This window comes from Mirounga angustirostris, unplaced genomic scaffold (assembly GCF_029215605.1).
Source record: "Mirounga angustirostris isolate CCGP_5_RB_7025 unplaced genomic scaffold, mMirAng1.0.hap1 SCAF_4, whole genome shotgun sequence".
In the NCBI taxonomy this organism is placed as follows: domain Eukaryota; kingdom Metazoa; phylum Chordata; class Mammalia; order Carnivora; family Phocidae; genus Mirounga; species Mirounga angustirostris.
Genome location: NW_026991712.1, coordinates 96,371,788 through 96,392,171, shown reverse-complemented (window position 1 = coordinate 96,392,171; position 20,384 = coordinate 96,371,788). Strand labels below are relative to the sequence as shown.

At 39.3% G+C, this 20,384-nt stretch overlaps 1 protein-coding gene and 1 non-coding gene across 4 annotated transcripts in view; one reads left to right on the top strand and one right to left on the bottom strand.

The window, feature by feature from the left end:
- Window positions 1-20,384, top strand: part of CAPZA1 (capping actin protein of muscle Z-line subunit alpha 1) — a 50,152-nt gene that overhangs the window by 6,094 nt on the left and 23,674 nt on the right. For all 3 annotated transcript variants that reach the window (XM_045896959.3, XM_045896960.3, XM_045896958.3), the window contains exon 2: window positions 18,707-18,770. In XM_045896959.3, coding sequence (XP_045752915.1) covers window positions 18,707-18,770 — 64 coding nt within the window. The remainder of the gene's footprint in view (window positions 1-18,706; window positions 18,771-20,384) is intronic.
- Window positions 18,305-18,440, bottom strand: LOC123860580 (U4 spliceosomal RNA). The gene has a single exon (XR_006794714.2). It is a non-coding gene; the product is annotated as a U4 spliceosomal RNA (small nuclear RNA).

The window sequence follows — 20,384 nt, the reverse complement described above, 5'->3', positions numbered from 1 at the left end:
GGGCATGAGTAAAACGTCTCCCACCCTGTTTTCTAGCCATCCAGTTCCTGAGAGGCAGCCAATATTACCACTTTCTTCTCTACCTTTTCTATTCTGTGCATATACAAGCAAACAAATGTACTTTTTACTTAACAGTACGTCCAGCCCATCCACATATCCTTTTCCTATTAGTCTTCATTCAGGACCTTTTCTGATGCTTGAATTATTTTTAACAATTGTTCTCTTTGCCTCCAGCCTCTTTTTTCTCTCTACATTTTCACGTATCAAAATTTTACGTATTACAGCTTCTGCAGTCCTTCCCCTCTTAATAACATCTTCATTCTTGAGTTGCTCAGGCCAAAAAGTTTAGTGTCATCTTTTACTCCTGTTTCTTTCACAATCCACATATAATCTATTAGCAAGTCCTATAGGCTCTGCCTTCAAAATATACCCAGAATTTGACTGTTTTTCACCACACCTTATTCCAGATACTATGGAAGAAGCCACTGTGATTGCTCACTGAGGTTATTGCAGTAGTTTTCTCTCTGGTGTCCCTGCTGCTACTTTTGCCTCCTCCTCACCAGCCAGCAGGCTATCTTCAGTGCAGCACCCAGAATAATCTGGTTAGAAAATGTAAGTCGGAACATGTCACTTTTTTGCTCAAAATCAATGGCTTCCCATCCTCTTCAGAATAAAAGTTCTTACTCTGACTCCAAGTCCCTGTGTCTTTACCACTTACCTCTCTGACCTCATCTCCTATTGTCTGCTGGTCCTCCCTGTTCTAACCACACGTTCTCACCTAAAAGGGTCTTTGCATTTGCTCTGTATGCTGGAGTTCTCTTCTATATCCTTACTTCCTTCAGCTCTTTCATCAGAAGTCATGAAATCTTCTCTGGTCACCCTGTATATTTCCAAATCCTAACATTTCATTATCCCCTTACCTTCCTTTATTTTTTATTCCTTAGCATTTATCAATGGCTATCAGACCATGTAGTTTATTTGATGTTGTCTGTTGTTTCTCCATTTGAATGTAAGGTCCACAAGAACCATACACTGGTGAGTCTCCATTGCCTAAAACAGTGCTGACACATAGTATGCTGTCAGATATTTGTTGAATGAATGAATGAATCTGACTTTAATAGCATGTGTCTTGATTTCATAGCTAACTGTTAGAGGACAGACTGATTTTCAGATTTTGTGAAGCCGTATTGAGGACTCCAATACTTCCATATTACTAACTGTTTAATTTTATTAATGGAGCTTCCCACTCAGAAAGCTTCAGCACTTCTCCATTACCCACAGAATAAAACCAGACTTGATATTAGCAAAACTACTGTCATCTGACTCATCTTATTCTACTCTTCTCTTTTATTACCTCCAAATAAAGCCTCTGTTCCTATGAAACTGCTCTGCTTACAAAAGGCTGTCTTTTCCCTACCTTTTGTCATTCTTACTGTTCCCTTATTTGTGGTGTTGTTGTTGTTGTTTTAAAGATTATTTATTTATTTATTTGAGAGAGAGAGAGAGCATGAGGAGGGGGGAGGGTCAGGGGGAGAAGCAGACTCCCTGCTCAGCAGGGAGCCCGATGCGGGACTCGATCCTGGGACTCCAGGATCATGACCTGAGCTGAAGGCAGTCGCTTAACCAACTGAGCCACCCAGGCGCCCCGGTTCCCTCATTTGTAATGCCCTCCTTCTTTTTTCCCCCTACAATCTAAAGCACTTTGGAGAGCTCAGTTTAGACCCACCTTCCGCTTCCTTACAGTAGTCTTTCACCAACCCAGCCCATATCCATCTCCTCTTTCCTCTTAAGTTCTTTTTTTTTTTTTTTAAGATTTTATTTATTTATTTGAGAGAGAATGAGAGAGAGCACATGAGAGGGGGGAGGGCCAGAGGGAGAAGCAGACTCCCTGCCGAGCAGGGAGCCCGATGCGGGACTCGATCCAGGGACTCCAGGATCATGACCTGAGCCGAAGGCAGTCGCTTAACCAACTGAGCCACCCAGGCGCCCTCCTCTTAAGTTCTGTGCTCTGTATTTGCACTAGTAATTTGGCTTTGAATTATAGTTATTTTTAAATGATTGATAGATCTTTACTGAGGGCTGTTATTTGTATAAATTTGTTTGCTAACAGTGGTAAAGTGTACAAAAATTTGAAAAGCCAAGGTGCTGACTGTATACAATCTTAAAAAAAAAAAAATCTTGATGCCCAAGCCATACCCTATATCTGTTACCTCAGAGTTTCTGTGGGTGAAACCCAAGCATCAGTATTTTTAAAGTTCCCAGCGTGTCCTAACATATAGCAGAAGTTCAGAACCATCAGCTTAAGGCAAAAGGGGATTTGTTGGCTTCTTTCACTATTCTTTTTTTTTTTTTTAAGATTTTATTTATTTATTTGAGAATGAGAGAGAGCAAGAGATCGAGAGCCCATAAGTGAGGGGTTGGGGGCATAGGGAGAGGGAGAGGACTCCCTGCTGAGCAGCGAGCCTGATGGGGGCTTGACTTCAGGACCCTGGGATTATGACCTGAGCCCAAGGCAGACACTTAACCAACTGAGCCGCCCAGGCGCCCCTTTCACTAATCTTTTTGTCTTTATCTTTAGTACTCCTCTCAGTGCCTGGGACCCAGTAAAGTGTTCTGTTGTTTGAGTGAATGAACAAACTGGTAAATACAAAGATCCAAACTTTAAAGAAAACATGTTACTCAAACTTCAGTAACATCTAGGCATTTACTTAGGGAAAGAAACTTAAGTATCTGCTATGTGTAAGTCTGTCTCATGTTACCTCATTGGATTCTTAAAACAGTCCTAGATATAAGCAGGTATTATACCCACAGATGAAGAAACAAAGACCTAAGCAGTTAAATGTTAAAGCTGGCATGGGAAACTACGTCTGACTTCCAAAGATTTTGAAGAAAAATTAAAATTGGCAAAAAGATGTACTTTTAACTTAGAATGCCATAACATGCCAGATGTGCAGTAGATCTTCATGTCAGAAGCTTCCTGTTTCCCACTGCTTTTGTTTCCATGCGGCAAAGGTTCTCACCACGGAACTCTGCCCTTTTGGACTTTGGTCATTGCTCTCGGCATCGGCATCTCAGGGTGTTCGGTGTGGATTTTTCCCTAGTTTCTTAACTTGGCCTTCCTATTTCCAAAACAATGCCCATTGTATATCTGGCGCTTGGAATCCTTTAACTGTCTACCCAGTCACCTAGAATAGGTGGTGAGAGTGTGTACATTTTAACACAGCTCCTAAGCAACAAGTTACTTCTGTGATCTTTTCACTCATTTTTATCTTTTTTTCTGACTTCATTAGAACATATCTGACTTTTTTACTTCCTCAGTTCTTGATCTAGACATTTAGATCCTCTAATTAAAACAAATAGGGTCTTGGGGCACCTGGGTGGCTTAGTCGGTTAAGCATCTGCCTTTGGCTCAGGTCATGATCCTGGGGTCCTGGGATCGAGCCCTACATTGGGCTCCCAGCTGAGCAGGGAGCCTGCTTCTCCCTCTCCCTCTGCCTGCCGCTCTGCCGGCTTGTGCGCACGTTTCCTTGCTCTCTGTCTCTCTGTGTCAAATAAATAAATAAAATCTTAAAAAAATAAATAGGGTCTCTTACCTCCTTCCATATAAATAGCAATGGTACTTTGCATTTAAGTTAAGACAATTTTTTAAGTCTTCACTGAGATTGAGCCAGTACTTAAATTTTTTTTTTCTGTTCAGTAGCTGATGTCTTAAGGCTTACCACTGACTTCGAACTTCTAAATGAACACTTACAACGTATACTTGGAAATCTTTTTACCAACATTCTGAGGTTTTATATTAGGAGAGTCCAGAATGAGAACAAAGGGATGATTTCCTTCTAACTTCATGCATAGAGAAGTTAAAAGGGAATTGTTGGGAAAGATTAGCTAGAAAATAAAATAGGCAAGAGCAGATTTTTGGTTCTTGTCTGTTGTAAGTTTTATGCTTAAGTATGTCATGTTTTTACAGTTACACTAGGTGACATAAAATACAATGATGACCCTGTTAAAGAAAAAATTATTCTGACACTTGTTAAAATAAGAAGACTTTATTCAACATTTCTGCATTAGTGTAGAGAGCTAGAGCTCAGCTCCAAATGAGGCAGAAACAGCCAGGGATCTATAGCCATCAAGCAGAATGAGAGGGTCAGTGGATAGAAAATTACTAAGAGGACACATCACGGGTAGAGGGATTCTTGCTAAACACATCTTTTTTTTTTTTTTAATTATTTATTTATTCATAAGAGACAGAGAGAGAGAGAGAGAGGCAGACTCTCCGCTGAGCAGGGAGCCCGATGCGGGACTCGATTCCAGGACCCCGGGATCACGACCTGAGCCGAAGGCAGACGGTTAACCATCTGAGCCACCCAGGCACCCCTTGCTAAACACATCTAACAGGAGTCTTGTTAAAGGCAGATTGAGGACTTACACATCAAAGGTGGGGGATAAGGAACTTGATCAGATATCAAAAGTGGGGGAATTCTCACTAAACTGACAACAGGATTCTTGGTAGGACTGGGTTAGGCAGGTCATATATAGGATGGAGCCAAGATCAAGGCCCAGCTGAAGAGAGGGCTCAGAGGAGCCTGACTAACATTTGGTTGAGAAGATACTTTGATATTCCATGTGTATTATATAATTACTTTAATAAATTTCAAGCAATTATTCTATAGAGTTGATAGGTTTTTTGTTTGTTTGTGTGTGTTTGTTTTTTTAAAGATTTTATTTATTTATTTGACAGAGAGAGAAAGCACAAGCTGGGAGAGCGGCAGGCAGAGGGAGAGGGAGAAGCAGGCTTCCCCCTGAGCAAGGGAAGCCCACTGTGGGACTCAATCCCAGGACCCCGGGATCATGACCTGAGCCAAAGGCAGTCGCTTAACCAACTGAGCCACCCAGGCACCCTAGAGTTGATAGAAGTTTTAAAATGAAATTGTTGGGAGTTCCTTTCTATTTGCTAGATGGGATGCTGCCCAATTCATTAATCATTAAATAAAGCCAATTAGATCTTCCATGAATGAATGAGTGAATGAAATTGCTCTACTTAAAACAAACTTACCTGTTTTCTCTACCTGACAAAACTTATAATTGGTTGCTAATAGAGAAACAGTTTCTAAGAACTACTTTAAAATGGTTTAAAAAGAGTAAACAAGGCAAATTATTTGGAAGTGCCATCATTTTTTATAATATTGATCCTAATTTAAGACATTTTATGCTTTTAAGCCTTCGCCCTTACTGATAATGATAAACTATATATAGCTAAATTTTTATTTCTAAGTACATTCTGAGTGTTTATAGTGTCTCTAGTTCTAAACTAGGAAAATAATATTTAGTTTATTTGAAATTTAAAAAAACAGCTAACAGCTACAGTAAGTTTTATTTAATGAAACCAGTATTCCATTTGGTCCTAGAGATCACTGAGAATATTTTTTTTTTCTAGAATTACAGCCCTAAATTAAATTCTCACTAGCCTCTGAGAACCCTCAGCGAGGAGGGATTTGTTTATTTGATAAAGGCACAATTCTACAGCTTTTGTACTATCATATATACATGTCAGCAGCTTGGAACTTGCCTATTAAATTATTGCCCCAGACAGGTTATTGTTGATATACTGAAAGCTTTAGAATCAGATGAAGAAATGAACCACATTGAAGCAAAGTATGTTTAAAAAAAAATTATTTCTTGTCAAAATAATATGAGGGCAGTTGGTGGGCACCTGGGTGGCTCAGTCAGTTAAGCATCTGCCTTCGGCTCAGGTCATGATCCCAGGGTCCGGGGATGGACCTCCACGTTGGGCTCCCTGCTCAGTGGGGAGTCGGCTTCTCCCTCTGCACCCACACTCCCCGTCCCCACTCTTGCTCTCAAACTCTCTCTCTGTTTCAAATAAATCTTAAAAAATCTTAAAACAAAAGAAAACAACAAAACCACGCTAGGGGGAGGGAGGGAAGAGTAGGCAGAGCACAGTGAATATTCTCTATGATTCTGGGGCGCCTGGGTGGCTCAGTCGTTAAGCCTCTGCCTTCAGCTCAGGTCATGATCCCAGGGTCCTGGGATTGAGCCCCGCATCGGGCTCCCTGCTCCGCGGGAAGCCTGCTTTTCCCTCTTCCACTCCCCCTGCTTGTGTTCCTTCTCTCGCTGTGTCTCTCTCTGTCAAATAAATAAATAAAATCTTTAAAAAATATATATATATATATATATATATTCTCTATGATTCTATAATGGTGGATACATGTCATACATTTGTCCAAATCTATAGAATGTGCACCACAAAACAGTGAACCCTAATGTAAACCCTGGGCTTTGGATGATGATGATGTATCAGCATAAGTTCATGAAATGAACAAATGAACTACGCTAGGGGTGTTAATAATGGAAGAGGTGTGCATGTTGGGGGGCAGGGAGTGTATGGAAAATTTCTTTTTTTTTTTTTTAAAGATTTTATTTATTTATTTGAGACAGAGAGAATGAGAGAGACAGAGAGCACATGAGAGGGGGGGAGGGTCAGAGGGAGAAGCAGACTCCCTGCCAAGCAGGGAGCCTGATGCGGGACTCGATCCTGGGACTCCAGGATCATGACCTGAGCCGAAGGCAGTCGCTTAACCAACTGAGCCACCCAGGTGCCCCGAGTGTATGGAAAATTTCTGTAACTTCTTAGTTTTGCTGTGAACCTAAAACTGCTCTTAAAAAAAGTAAAGCCTTGGGCACCTGGGTTCTTAGTCAGTTAAGCACGTCGATTAAGCACGTCTGCCTTCGGCTCAGTTCATGATCCCAGAGTCCTGGGATGGAGTCCCTGCTCAGCGGGGAGCCTGCTTCACCCTCTCCCTCTGCTCCCCTGCTCCTGCTCTCTTGCTCGCTCACTCTATCTCAAATAAATAAATAAAATCTTAAAAATAAAGTAAAGCCTTAAAAAAATAACATCTAAATATCTTCAAACAAAAAAAAATCTCTTAGGAAATAGCATTGAATTTCATGCAAACAGAACTTACACTATCAAGTGGATAAGAATAAGGTAAATCTCTTTCAGGAGGAGAAATGTAGTTATTAATCCTTGAATACTTTTGGAATGATGTAGAATAATATAAGGGAAATAAACATTTATAAAAGTACAATTGGTTACTATTCTTTTTTAAGTGTAGCCTGGTTGAAAACATAAGTAAACTTTGGAAGATGTGTTACTACTTTAAAGGGAAGTGAAGCAGAGACATTTTGGAGAACTTTTGGTCAGTAAAAAGGTTGCCGCTGTTTACAGTTTTTGGTAAAGACTGTAATGATGGGGAATATAAGGTGACAGAGAGCACGAGAGGGAAGAGGGCAGAGGGAGAAGCAGACCCCCTGCTGAGCAGGAAGCCCGATGCGGGACTCGATCCCCGGACTCCCGGATCATGACCTGAGCCAAAGGCAGTCGCTTAACCAACTGAGCCACCCAGGCGCCCCAACAATAGCTGACATTTATTGTGCCTATTTTATTTTATTTTTTTAAGATTTTATTTTTAGGGGCGCCTGCGTGGCTCAGTCGTTAAGCGTCTGCCTTCGGCTCAGGTCATGATCCCAGGGTCCCGGGATCGAGCCCCACATCGGGCTCCCTGCTCGGCGGGAAGCCTGCCTCTCCCTCTCCCACTCCCCTGCTTGTGTTCCTGCTCTCGCTATCTCTCTCTCTGTCAAATAAATAAATAAAATCTTAAAAAAAAAAATTTTTTTTTATTTTTAAATAATCTCTACACCTGACATAGGGCTTGAACCCACAACCCCGAAATCAAGAGTTGCATGCTCCACCAACTGAGCCAGCCAGGTGCCCCTATATTTTGAATATTCTGCCGAAGACAAATATTATTATCTTATTTAATTTCACAAAAATTGTAAGAAGTAGATACCATCCCACTTTACGGTAAGGATGTGATTTAAAGACATTAAGTGATTGAAATTCAAATCCAGGTCTGTCTCAACTCCAGAGCCTGTATCTTTCCATTTTGTCATAGTATCCCATAATAATTTGAAAAGCTAAGAAGACTTCCATAGTATTGTTTTATTCAAAAGGGTTTTTGTAAACATTTAGCAATTGCCTGCTATATACTGTTTACTTTGCTAGACCTTGTATAGTACAGAAAAGGAAAGCAAGGCAGTTTGCAAAGAAAACTTCAGTTTTGGGGGACAGGATAGTATCTATAGAACTAATTATCAATAACAATTATATTTTAGGTGCTATAATAAATGTTCAAACAAAGTATGGTAAAGTATGTTATAATATGGTAGATGATTCTTGAAATTGTAAGTAGTGGGAGTACTTCTTGGAAAGAAACAGAAGAACCCAACCTTAAAAGATGGGAAGGGTTTAGACCAGCAAAGATAAGAAGAGAGGCAAAACTTTCAAGACAGTGTAAGTCAATCTCAGAAGCAAAGTCTTTAATACACACAGTAGTCCAATGAGGGAGGTAAAGATTTTGGTAGACACCAGAGAAACAAGCTGGCAGAGATCTGGCTCCTGAAGTATGCAATATATACAAGTATATTAGGCAGTATAAACTGGCCTGGGCCTTCCTGATAAGTAGAATGGGGCTATTATCTAGGGAAAAATTTCTTCCTTGCCTGTACAGAGTTATCCACTGACATTCAAACAGAGCTGTAGTTGTTAAGTACTCGAGTCCTGTTGTATGTGATTGTCAAGAAAATAATTTTAAAAGCTAGTTATGAATAGATGTAATGTTGAAATATGTGGGGTCTGTTATTAAAAGATTATTATTTAATAAGCTAAAAACCCAAGTTTTATAAATTTTCTAAGTGTCTTTTAATATATTTTCTAAAGTTTCTTACTATAGTAGTTGAAAATTAACAGAATTAGCAGTTTCTGGGGAACAATAAAGGTATATTACTTTCTCAGTTTGATGTTTAAACTTTCAGTACAGGTATTAGTAATGTAATAATGAAATTTTGAATCTTGCAAAGATTAGGTATTTTTCTTTATTTCCCCCTTTTAGGGAGAGGTGGAAAGATAAGGAGAATGGGAGGAAACTGAAATCTAGGAGAACTTATCTCTTACTGATACTTATAGATTCAAAATTCTCCCTTTTGGATGCCTAGGTAGCTCAGTTGGTTAAGTAAGGTCTGCCTTTGGCTCAGGTCATGATCCCAGGGTTCTGGGATCGAGTGCCACATTGGCTCCTTTTTTTTTTTTAGATTTTTAAATTTATTTTTTGGCAGAGAAAGAGGCAGTGAGAGAGGGAACACAAGGAGGGGGAGTGGGAAAGGGAGAAGCAGGCTTCCTGCAGAGCAGGGAGCCTGATGCGGGGCTCAATCCCAGGACGCTGGGATCATGACCTGAGCTGAAGGCAGATGCTTAACAATTGAGCCACTCAGGCACCCCTCGCATCGCATGGGGCTCCTTGCTCAGCGGGAAGCCTGCTTCTCCCTCTCCCTGCCACGCTCTCTCTCTCTCTGTGCCTCTCTCTATGACAAATAAATAAAATCTTTTAAAAAAATAAATAAATTCTCCCTTTTTAGGTTAGAAACATAATACAGTGGATTCTGTGAAATCAACATTATTGGAGTATTTAAGTATATAAAGGATTAGAATTGTGTGTAAGACTTGAGTTACTCTCCTTTCAAAATATATGTATGTGCAGGCGCCTGGCTGGCTCAGTCAGTGGAGCATGTGACTCTTGACTTTAGCTCAGATCATCATCTTGAGGTTGTGAGACTGAGCCTGCTTAAGAATCTCTCTCTCCTTTTCCCTCTGCCCCTCCCCCACTCTAAAAAATAAATAAAACAAAAATTTTTTTAAACTTAAAAAATATATACGTGGAGGGGCGCCTAGTTGGCTCAGTTGGTGGAGTGTGTGACTACTGATCTCCAGGTTGTATAGGTTTGAACCCCCCATTGGGTGTAGAGGTTAGTTAAAATCTCTTACAAAATAAATAAAATAAAATAGATATACATGGAGTTATATCCTTCACTGCAGATAAATGCTACGTGCAGTAAAACTACTACTTTATGGAATCGGGATTTATTTTAAAAGCCTTGTTTTTGTTTTTTTTTAAAGCAGTTTTTGTTCAACCAGAACCTCCATATCAGTGATTCTCTGTTAGGCTGGGGATGGCATGCCTCCCTTCTATGGGATATATGCTTTCTTTTTTTTATTATTATTAATTTTATTTATTTGAGAGCGAGTGAGTGAGTGAGAGAGCACAAGCAGAGAGGGAGGGAGAAGCAGGCTCCCCATAAACAGGGAGCCTGATGCGGGGCTCGGTCCCTGGGATCATGATCTGAGCCGAAGGCAGACGCTTAACTGGCTGAGCCACCCAAGCACCCCGATATACCTGCTTTCAACTTTCTTTCCCCACCCCAGTCTTAAGAATGATTGATTAAATCACTGTTTTTAAAAGTGTCATCCATCATTTGTATTGCCTCAAAAATATTTTTTCAATCACTAACTACTAAGCCATTTCTCTTTCCCTTTTTACTTCTGCCACTGATGTGTTTTACCTCTACCAAATTTCATCTTGTTAGATTTTTTTTTAAATCTATTTATTAGCGAGAGAGTGAGAGATCATGAGCAAGGGGGAGGGGTAGAGGGAGAAGCAGACTCCCTGCTGAGCAGGGAGCCCAAAGTGGGACTCCATCTCAGGACCCTGGGATCATGACCTGAGCTGAAGGTAGATGCTTAGCCGGGTAAGCCACCCAGGTGCCCTTCATCTTGTCAGTTTTGACCCAGTTTTGAAGCTAGATAATACTGACTTTTAAAGTTATTTTTTATCATTGTATTTATCCCTAACTTTGTTTCAACTGCAGCTTTCATAAGCAAGGCTCTACTCAATTCCTGATTTAAAAAAAAAAAAAATTCTAGAAGGACTAGGCTAAATCCATGTGATACCATGCTAAAGATAATCCTCCTGAATTTTAATACCTGTTACTACCGCATAGTATAGTTGATTATCCAGTTCCAGGTCCACCTCTGTATAGGTATATGACCTTGGATAGGCACTTAAACTATCTGAATCTATTCCTTTTATAATGGGGTAAGTGTCTCTTGCCTTACTACTTAAGCTGTTTTAAGATCAAAAGAGAAACTGGTTATGAAAGAGTTTTGTAAACAATAAAATAGTAGTCATTAATTTACATTCCTAGCATGTGCCAGATCTCAGTTCTGGATATACAGCAAGGAACAAGCATAATGAGTTCTTACGTTCTGTGCCAGGGCTTGGCAAATCTGATCTGCTGCATGTTTTTATATAGACTACACGCTAATGTTTTTTGAATGGTTAGGGGGGAAAATCAGAAGAAGAATATTTCATGACATGGGAAAATTACATGAAATACAAATAAGAGTATCCAAAATAATGTTTGGGGGGGGAGTGCCTGGGTGGTTCAGTCTGTTAAGCATCTGATCATGATCCTGGGGTACTGTATGGAGTCCTGGGTCTGGTTTTCTGCTCGGCGGGGATCTGCTTCTCCCTCTCCCTCTGCCACTCTCCCTGCTTGTGTTCTCTCACTCTCTTTCTCTCTGTCAAATAAAACAATCTTTTTAAAAAATAGTTAGGTCATCTGGGCGTCTCAGTCGGTTGGGCATCTGCCTTCGGCTCAGATCTCTGAGCCCTGGGATTGGCAGGCCTGGCTCTCTGCTCAGTGGGGAGCCTGCTTCTCCCTCACCCTCTGCCTGCTGCTCCCCTTCCTTGGGCTCGCTCTCTCTCTCTGTCAAATGAATAAATAAAAATTTTTTAAAAATTAGCCCAGTGGGGGCAATCCTTTACAATATATGTTTATCAAATCACATCATACACTTTAAATATCTTACAACTTTATTTCCCAATAGTACCTCAATTAAAAATAAGTAAAACTTATTAGAACACAACTGTGCTCATTTGTTTATAGTTGGGACCAAGACCATGTGGCCCACATAGCCCTAAAATGTTCACTGTCTGGCCTTTTACATTAGCAGTTTGCTGATCCATGCTCTGTGTTCTTGGAATTCTTTTGGGGGTGTTGAGCAAGAAACATAAGTATAGTTCTTTTTTTTTTTTTCCCTTTAGAGAGAGGGAGGGGGAAGGGGGGCAGAGGGAAAAGAGAGATTCTTAAGCAGGTTCCACGCCCAGCACAGAGCCCTACATGGGGCTTGACCTCTCAGCCCCTAGATCATGACCTGAGCTGAGATCCAGAGTCAGACGCTTCACCAACTGAGCCCACCAGGCATCCTTGTAGTTCAGTGTTGACAAGTTCCCTGAAGAAAGAAAGTAAATGGGCTAGAATTGTGAAGGGTACAGAAAGTATCGAGGCTAATTTGTATGTAGGAGTCAGGACGTCAGAAGGTGACATTTGAACAGAGACTTGACTGAAAAGAGATGCTCTGACAGAAGAGCATTTCTGGCAAAGGGAACAAGAAATGTGATCGCCCCGAGGCAGTAGTATAGCTGTAAGGTCTAGTAGCTAAACAGTAGGACATGGGGGTGAGGGAATCAAATTTTGAAGGGCCTTGGAGACCATGGAGCAGACTTTAGATTTTTATAGAGAATATGTAAATGTAGCATTAAGATTTCAACTACTGTTTCAGGGTATTTTTATGGTATTGTTATAGTGACAAATCACCGTGCCACTTCAAAGTCTGTTGTCAAAGACTGACAAATACTAAGATTTATCTGATACTAAGTAGTCCACCTTTTTTAGTAACTCTCAGAAAATAACACTGGGATTATTGACCATGATAGTGTTTTTGGGATCCAACTTTGGCATTTAATGATGACTACATTCTTTTTAGCCATTCATTTAGAATTTCACCCTTGCTGTTGCATAATTGTCTTCACCTGTCACCAGCTTTCATTTAAAAATTGGGGGATGTTGGGGCGTCTGGGTGGCTCAGTCATTAAGCGTCTGCCTTCAGCGCCGGTCATGATCCGGGGTCCTGGGATCGAGCCCCGAATCAGGCTCCCTGCTCAGAGGGAAGCCTGCTTCTCCCTCTCCTGCTCCCCCTGCTTGTGTTCCCTCTCGCTGTCTCTCTCTGTCAAATAAGGAAATAAAATCTTAAAAAAAAAAAAATTAGGGGATGTTTTAATTTCTTTAATTGGATGTTTTTCCTTTTTTTTTTTTTTTTTTTTTAAAGATTTTACCTATTCATTTGAGAGAGAGAGAGCACAAGCAGGGGGAGAGGCAGAGGGGAGAGGGGGAAGCAGACCCCCTGCTGAGCTGGGAGCTGGACATGGGGCTGGATCCCAGGACCTGGAGATCGTGACCTGAGCCGAAGGCCGACACTTAACCATCTGAGCCACCCAGACGCCCCCATTTTTCCTATTCTTGATATTCTCAGATTTATGGAGATCACTTACTTTTTTTTCCAGCACTTTATAATTCTTCAGCACTTAAGCCTGAATTCAAATACTACTACTTGATATTCCTCCTTCTCTGACTTTTGTGCACTTTGTGGTTTTTTTTCCTTTAGAAAATGGAAGCAAGGTTTTAGTTTACTTTTCTTTTTCTTTTCTTTTTTTTTTTTAAAGATTTTATTTATTTATTAGAGTGAGAGAGAGAAAGAGCAGAGCACAAGAGCGGGGAGCGGGAGAGGGAGAAGCAGACTCCCTGCTGAGCAGGGAGCTCGATGCGGGACTCGATCCCAGGGCTCCAGGATCATGACCTGAGCCGAAGGCAGTCGCTTAACCAACTGAGCCACCCAGGCGCCCTAGTTTACTTTTCTTTTTCAATATAATCCCTTCATTTAACCAATTAACTATCCTAAATTTTCTAGCATAAGGCATTATGCAGCTAGGAAGTGAATAAGGTTAAGCTCCTGGTCAAAAAGCATATGCAGAGTATAGCTTTGAAAAGCCTTCCTTGTTGCTTTTAGCATTTTACCAACTTCACTTTATCCTGTCCTTTAGCTTCCTTGACCTATAGCTTCCTTGACCCATGCTTTCAGTTTTGATGTCACTCCAAAGCCTTTATCTTGTTTATGTCCTCTTTCATCGTTTTTTTTTTAAGACTTTATTTTTAAGTAATCTCTATACCCAGCGTGGGGCTCAAATTCACAACCAAATTCACAACCCCAAGATCAAGAGTCTAGTAGCTCTACTGACTGAGCCAGCCAGGCGCCCCTGTCCTCTTTCGTCTTTAAAAAAATTAATTTATTGGATGGGAGATGTTCACATGCTCCTCTTTTGATTTTTAAAATTTTAAAAATTATCTTTAACGTACAAGTAATGAAGTAATGGGTGAAATAGATAAAGGGGATTAAGAAGTACTAACTTCCAGGGGAAAAAAATTCTCTTTATCATACAAGTAATTTATGTTCCTTGTACAGCTTTTTGAACATGGAGATAAGCCAAAAAAGGAAAGAAAAATATCTTGTAATACCAGAGGAAGTCCTAATTAAAATTAGTAGCTATACTTGTATGTAAATATATTTACTCTTAATAAAACGGGAATACATCGTGTGAACTTTTTTCACTCAACAGCATGTGATAAACATCAACCTATGTCAACAGAACACTTCTCAGACTTTTTTTTTTTTTTAAGATTTTTAAAATTTATTTGACAGAGAGAGAGACAGCGACAGAGGGAACACAAGCAGGGGGAATGGGAGAGGGAGAAGCAGGCTTCTCGCAGAGCAGGGAGCCCGATGTGGGGCTCGATCCCATGAGCCGAAGGCAGACGCTTAACGACTGAGCCACCCAGGTGCCCCTTCTCAGACGTTTTTGCTCTCGGGACTCCTTTACACTCTTAGGAATCAAGTTTTTATTTATGTAGCTTATATCTATTTACTAAATATTAAAATTTAAGAGATTTTTAAAGCATTAGTTCATTTAAAAACATAATTATTACCCATTAATATAAATGATTGGTATTTTGTTTTGGGGGGGAAAAAAGCTTTATTTTCCAAAACAAAAAAAGAATTAGTGGGAAAAGTAGGACTATTTTACATTTTGCAAATCTTTTAAATATCTACATTCAGTTTGTTGTACTGTGTTGTCTTAGTTTGTACATACTGTTTCCTCTGACTGGAATGCCCTCATTGGTATTATTCATCCTTCAATCCAGCTCATACATCACTGTATTTAAAGGCCACCCCACCCCTCCTTATATACATATGTAGAGTTGATTACATCTTCTTGGTGCCTCACTGTGGCCTTTAATTCTTGCTTGCTGTATTACTACGTATGTGTCAGGTCCTTGAACTACAAACACTTAAATTTTTTTGACTGAAGGGAGTTTCACAATTATGTAAGGGTTATGGGAAAAGCACCTGGACAGAAGTGGGATAGACCATAGCCGCAATACTGCCACAAATAGACTATAGGTTTGCTGTCAAAGTAGGTTTACTAATTTCTTAAATGAGTGATTGACTCATTCTTAAATGAGTGATTGACAGCAACAGTTGATGAGGACAGAAATATGATTAACTGCACATGCCAACGCAAATATACACAGTTGGCAATCCATATGGGAACTGTTAGTCCTGTGTAGTATAATTTTCATGAGTCGAGCAGCATTTCTTATTTCCTAATTGGAACCGCTCTTTTTATTGTTAGTTAATACAAGAGCTTTATGGAGTATTCCTCTTAATCTCCACCAGTTTTCATCCCAGAAAACTAATACATTATCTGTAATTACCCTGTCATGGCAGGGTTCTCAAACTTTATGTACATAAGAATATTTTAAAGTGTTTGTGGTGTGGATTCCTTCCCTCTGCTTCCACACACATATAGGTTTTGTTTTCTAAGTCTTAAAGAATCAGGTAGAGTTATAGCTCAAAGAAATTTTGCAGATCTTCTCATCTCTTTTAGGAATTGGATTATAATGAGGAAATTCAGGACCAAAAAAGGTTAGTAGTGTTTCTAGAATCACAAATCTAGTTAGTTAATGGACCAACACAGCCAGTAATTAGAATCCAGGTTTCCAGTGTACCTTGCTCCGTCAGTCAGTAGGTCTTTTTTTTTTTTTTTTTTTTTGGTTTTATTTATTTATTTGACAGAGAGACAGCGAGAGAGGGAACAGAAGCAGCGGGAGTAGGAGAGGGAGAAGCAGGCTTCCCGCTGAGCAGGGAGTCTGATGTGGGGCTCGATCCCAGGACCCTGGGATCATGACCTGAGCCGAAGGCAGACGCTTAATGACTGAGCCACCCAGACGCCCCAGTCAGTAGGTCTATCTTGACAAAGAAATACATTTGTCCATGGGACAGCTTTAGCTTTTCTTTTCCATATAAACCTAAAGTTGTAAAGTGTTTTTTGTCTTTTTCTTATTTTCTTCTCAGTTCCCAGCCTTATTTTCAAGACTCTTGAAAGTCTTTTTTTTCTGCTTAAGAATGGTTTGACTTTGATGGTAGCCTTAATTTGATTGGGTCAGCAAGAATTTAAAATTGTTTGAAGGAAATTAAGAAGTCAACAGAGGATGCCTTATTGGAAAGCAGGGCTCAGTTTATTGGTAGATAGATATATCATGTTCCTCTTTGCCCCTCATCAGTGAATTGAATCATCTTCATACTCATTATCACATCAAAAATTAGGGAATTTTCAACATTCTTTCTGTCATAGTGTGTTAGAATTATACTGCGAGACTCATTTGAGGTCAGTCCTATTATTGCTAACATCATAATTACATGTGTATAATGCAAAATGATACTCCAAATTTTTCTTTTAAATGGGTTTGTACATTCTTTGTATGTCACATTTGACTTGATGAGAGCTAAGAGATTAAATTATATGGCAGACTGAGCACATGGTTTCACCTCACCTTTTATGCCAAACCTTACTAGAATTTTGAAAAGAGTAGGGAAAAATAGAATGAGAGGAGAAATGAACTAGTAACTGTTTGAAAAGTGAGAGTGCCATCATTGGACCAAAATTTTTTAGCAGTTCCTCATAGAAAGAAAGCAGAATGGTAAATACATAGGGGGCAAAAGTAAGATCAGAAGAAATCATAACCCAAAACACGTGAAAGAAAACTGTTATGGAAGTGGGAGCCATTTGGAAGAACTTTATTTAAGGAGCAAAAAAGAAAGGACTCTTCTGAGTCTTGGTGTAGATTAATTGGGGAACTGTTCTGTAAGCTAACTGTACCACTTGGCTCCTCTTTTCTCTCCCATTTGGCCTAAACTACAGACAGAAATGCATTTGTCCTCAGAATATAGCATTGAGGGGCACCTGGGTGGCTCAGTTGGTTGAGCATCTGCCTTAGACTTGGGTCATGATCTCAGGGTCCTGGGATCGAGCCCCACATCTGGCTCCCTGCTTGGGGAGCCTGTTTCTCCCTCTCCCTCTGCCGCTCCCCCTACTTGTGCTCTCTCTCTCTCTCTCTCTCTCAATAAATAAATAAATAAATCTTTTTAAAAAATACATATATATAGCGTTGAGAATGAGCACTGAGAGCAGAGAGGCAGGGCAATACCTCAGGTAGCCTCTGGCCCTTATGAAGCTCACTCAGAAATTAATCTGCTCATACCCAGCAGCGAGTCTACTCCTTCCCTCCCCTGTGATCACTAGAGACAAATTGCAGGTAAACAGAACAGATAAGCTAAATTAAATTCAAGGAGGAACACCAAACATTTGTGGAAAACCAGTGCTACGAAAGAAAAGCACCAAACTCAAACAAAAAGTAGATCTAAATTCTTAGGAAACAGTCCATAGAGCAAGACTTTAAAGTCAGTGCAGTTAATACCCTCAAGGAGACTCAAGAGATTATTATACACACAAAAATAAAAGTCATGGAAATTAAAAGTAGAATAGTTAAAATAATTATCTGAATAGCAAAATAGACGTAACTGAAGAGCATTTTTGTGAATTGAAAAATGGAGCTTTGAGGCCTTCTCGCCAAATAAAGTATAAAATGACAAAAGAAGATAAAAATATACGAGAAAAAAATGAGATATGCAAGTTAGATCCAAAGATTTCAGCATCCATCTCAAATAGGAGATCCAGAAAAGTAGAATGGCAATGGAGTCAGGAGAGGGATTTAGAAGAAATATTGTCGATAGTATTCTTTAGAACCTTTAGTACAGCATTTAATAGTTTAGGTGATAGAAGTCATCTTTGTCTTGTTTTTAAAATTAGGGACACTGCTTGCATTGTTGCATCATTATTAGGTATGCTGTAGAATTTTGGTAGATAATCCTTTTTCAAGTTAAAGAAATTTATTCCTACCCAGAATTAGTAGTTTTGTTGTTGTTTTATGATACTTGAGTGTTGAATTTTGTCTTTTTTTCCCAGTATGAGTTAAGAGAATCGCAAGGGTTTGCTTCTTTATATGATTTATTAGTATTGAACCCATCCTTGCATTGGGATAAACACTATAAACACAATTTGGTATCCTGCCAGCTTACTCATATTTTATTTAGTTTTGCTTAAATGTTTATAAGAGATTAGGATCATAGCTTTCTCTTTTTGTGACTCTGGTATATTTTGGGAAAAGTTTTAAATTAGCAATAATTGTGCCTCGGATAAACCTCATTGGCTATGATACTGCCACTGGACTGGGCAAAGCTATGACTGTAGTGTATTTTGACCAAAAACGGATTATTCAACTTTTTAAAGAAAAATTAAAAATCAAAGCAGCATGGATATCCCCAAATCAGGACAACCTATATTGATGATAAAAGTTTTGGGATATTTTGTGAAAAAAAATTTTGCTACTAAACAGTAAAGGTTTAAACAGAAAGTGTTATTTCAAGGAATGTGAAGAAATTTTTGTAATCTGTTAATTCCTTCTTTTATATATTACTCTTATTTTATTTATTTCTCTTTAGGTACGCATAGCTGCTAAATTCATCACTCATGCGCCCCCAGGGGAATTTAATGAAGTGTTCAATGGTGAGTAAACATTAGTATTTTAAGCTCTCCTTAATTATATATAAGCTATCTCTTTTAATCCTTACAGCACATTATAGCTATAGCTAAGGAAATCAAGATTCAAACAGGTGAAAATAACTTATCCAATGCCACCTAGCTAGTGAAGTGTCAGAGCAAGAATTCAAACCTAGGTCTGAGTCAAAAGCAAATTCTTAACCCATAAATTAGGATACCTATCTTATGTGAGAAATTATTTAAAGTAGTTTAATATGATTAAATAGAGAAGCAATATTAAATTGTTTTCATAATTTTATATCTATCATTATAAGTCATAGCTTAAGCTTCTGCAGTGCTTTCATTCAAGATGTGCCCGTAATACATATAGGACACTTTCTAAATCCATTGGGGCTGAACTTACTGTATCTGGGAAGCTTGTTACATATACAGCTTCCAGCATTACCATTCTCTTAAGATTTCTCATTCATTAGATCTGAGGTGGAATTGGGTAATCTGTTTTATCAAGTTCTCCTGGGTGATTCTGAGTCACAGCCAGTTTGGGAACCACTGTTCCAATACATTTATAACCTTCTGTGCTATTCACTGGCTTAATGTAATATAGAATGAAAAATGTGGATGAGGCATCTTGAACTCCATGATAAAATCAATCATTACAGGGCACCTGAGTGGCTCAGTTGTTGGGTGTCTGCCTTCGGCTCAGGTCACGATCCCAGAGTTCTGGGATCGAGCCCCGCATGGGGCTCCCTGCTCAGCCGAAAGCCTGCTTCTCCCCCCTGCTTGTGTTCCCTCTCTCGCTATGTCTCTCTCTGTCAAATAAATAAATAAAATATTTAAAAAAAAAAAATCAATCATTACAATCCCATTTTTTTAATTAAATTTTTTTTTTTTTTAAGATTTTATTTATTTACTTGACAGAGACACAGCGAGAGAGGGAACACAAGCAAGGGGAGAGGGAGAGGGAGAAGCAGGCTTCCCGCCAAGCAGGGAGCCCGATGCTGGGCTCGATCCCAGGACCCTGGGATCAAGACCTGAGCCAAAGGCAGACGCTTAACGACTGAGCCACCCAGGCACCCTTACAATCCCATTTTAAGTTGTTAAATTCATTGTAAAGTTCTTCGTGCATCTTGGCTCATTTGAGCAAACATTTATTTTGAAATTCTAGTTTTACATTAGATGGCTACCTACTTAAGAGGAACTATGTGATATTCATCTGTACTTGGTCCAGAGCCCCATACATCATAGAACAATCAGCAATCTCCACCGATAAAAATTAATGATGTAGAGAAAGAGTAACCAGGAGAACATATAAACATTTACTATAAGGAGTAAATAATACAATAGAAATAAATCCAGACATTGTTCCTTATAGACTTATTTGTAGATTTTGAACACTAATAGCAAGAGAAACAAATGCAGCCTTGTTTTCTCTGGTCTTTTTTCCATATCAACCAAATACAAATTTTCAACAACTGAGCTTTTAGGAAATTTTCCTACGACTTGAACTTTATCCAGCTGATTAGCTCAAATAAATTCTTGTCTTAACAAAATTAATAGCCTTTGTAGTTAGAAGTCCCTTGTTTTATTTCTGACAACTGAATGTACTTTACAGGAATATCA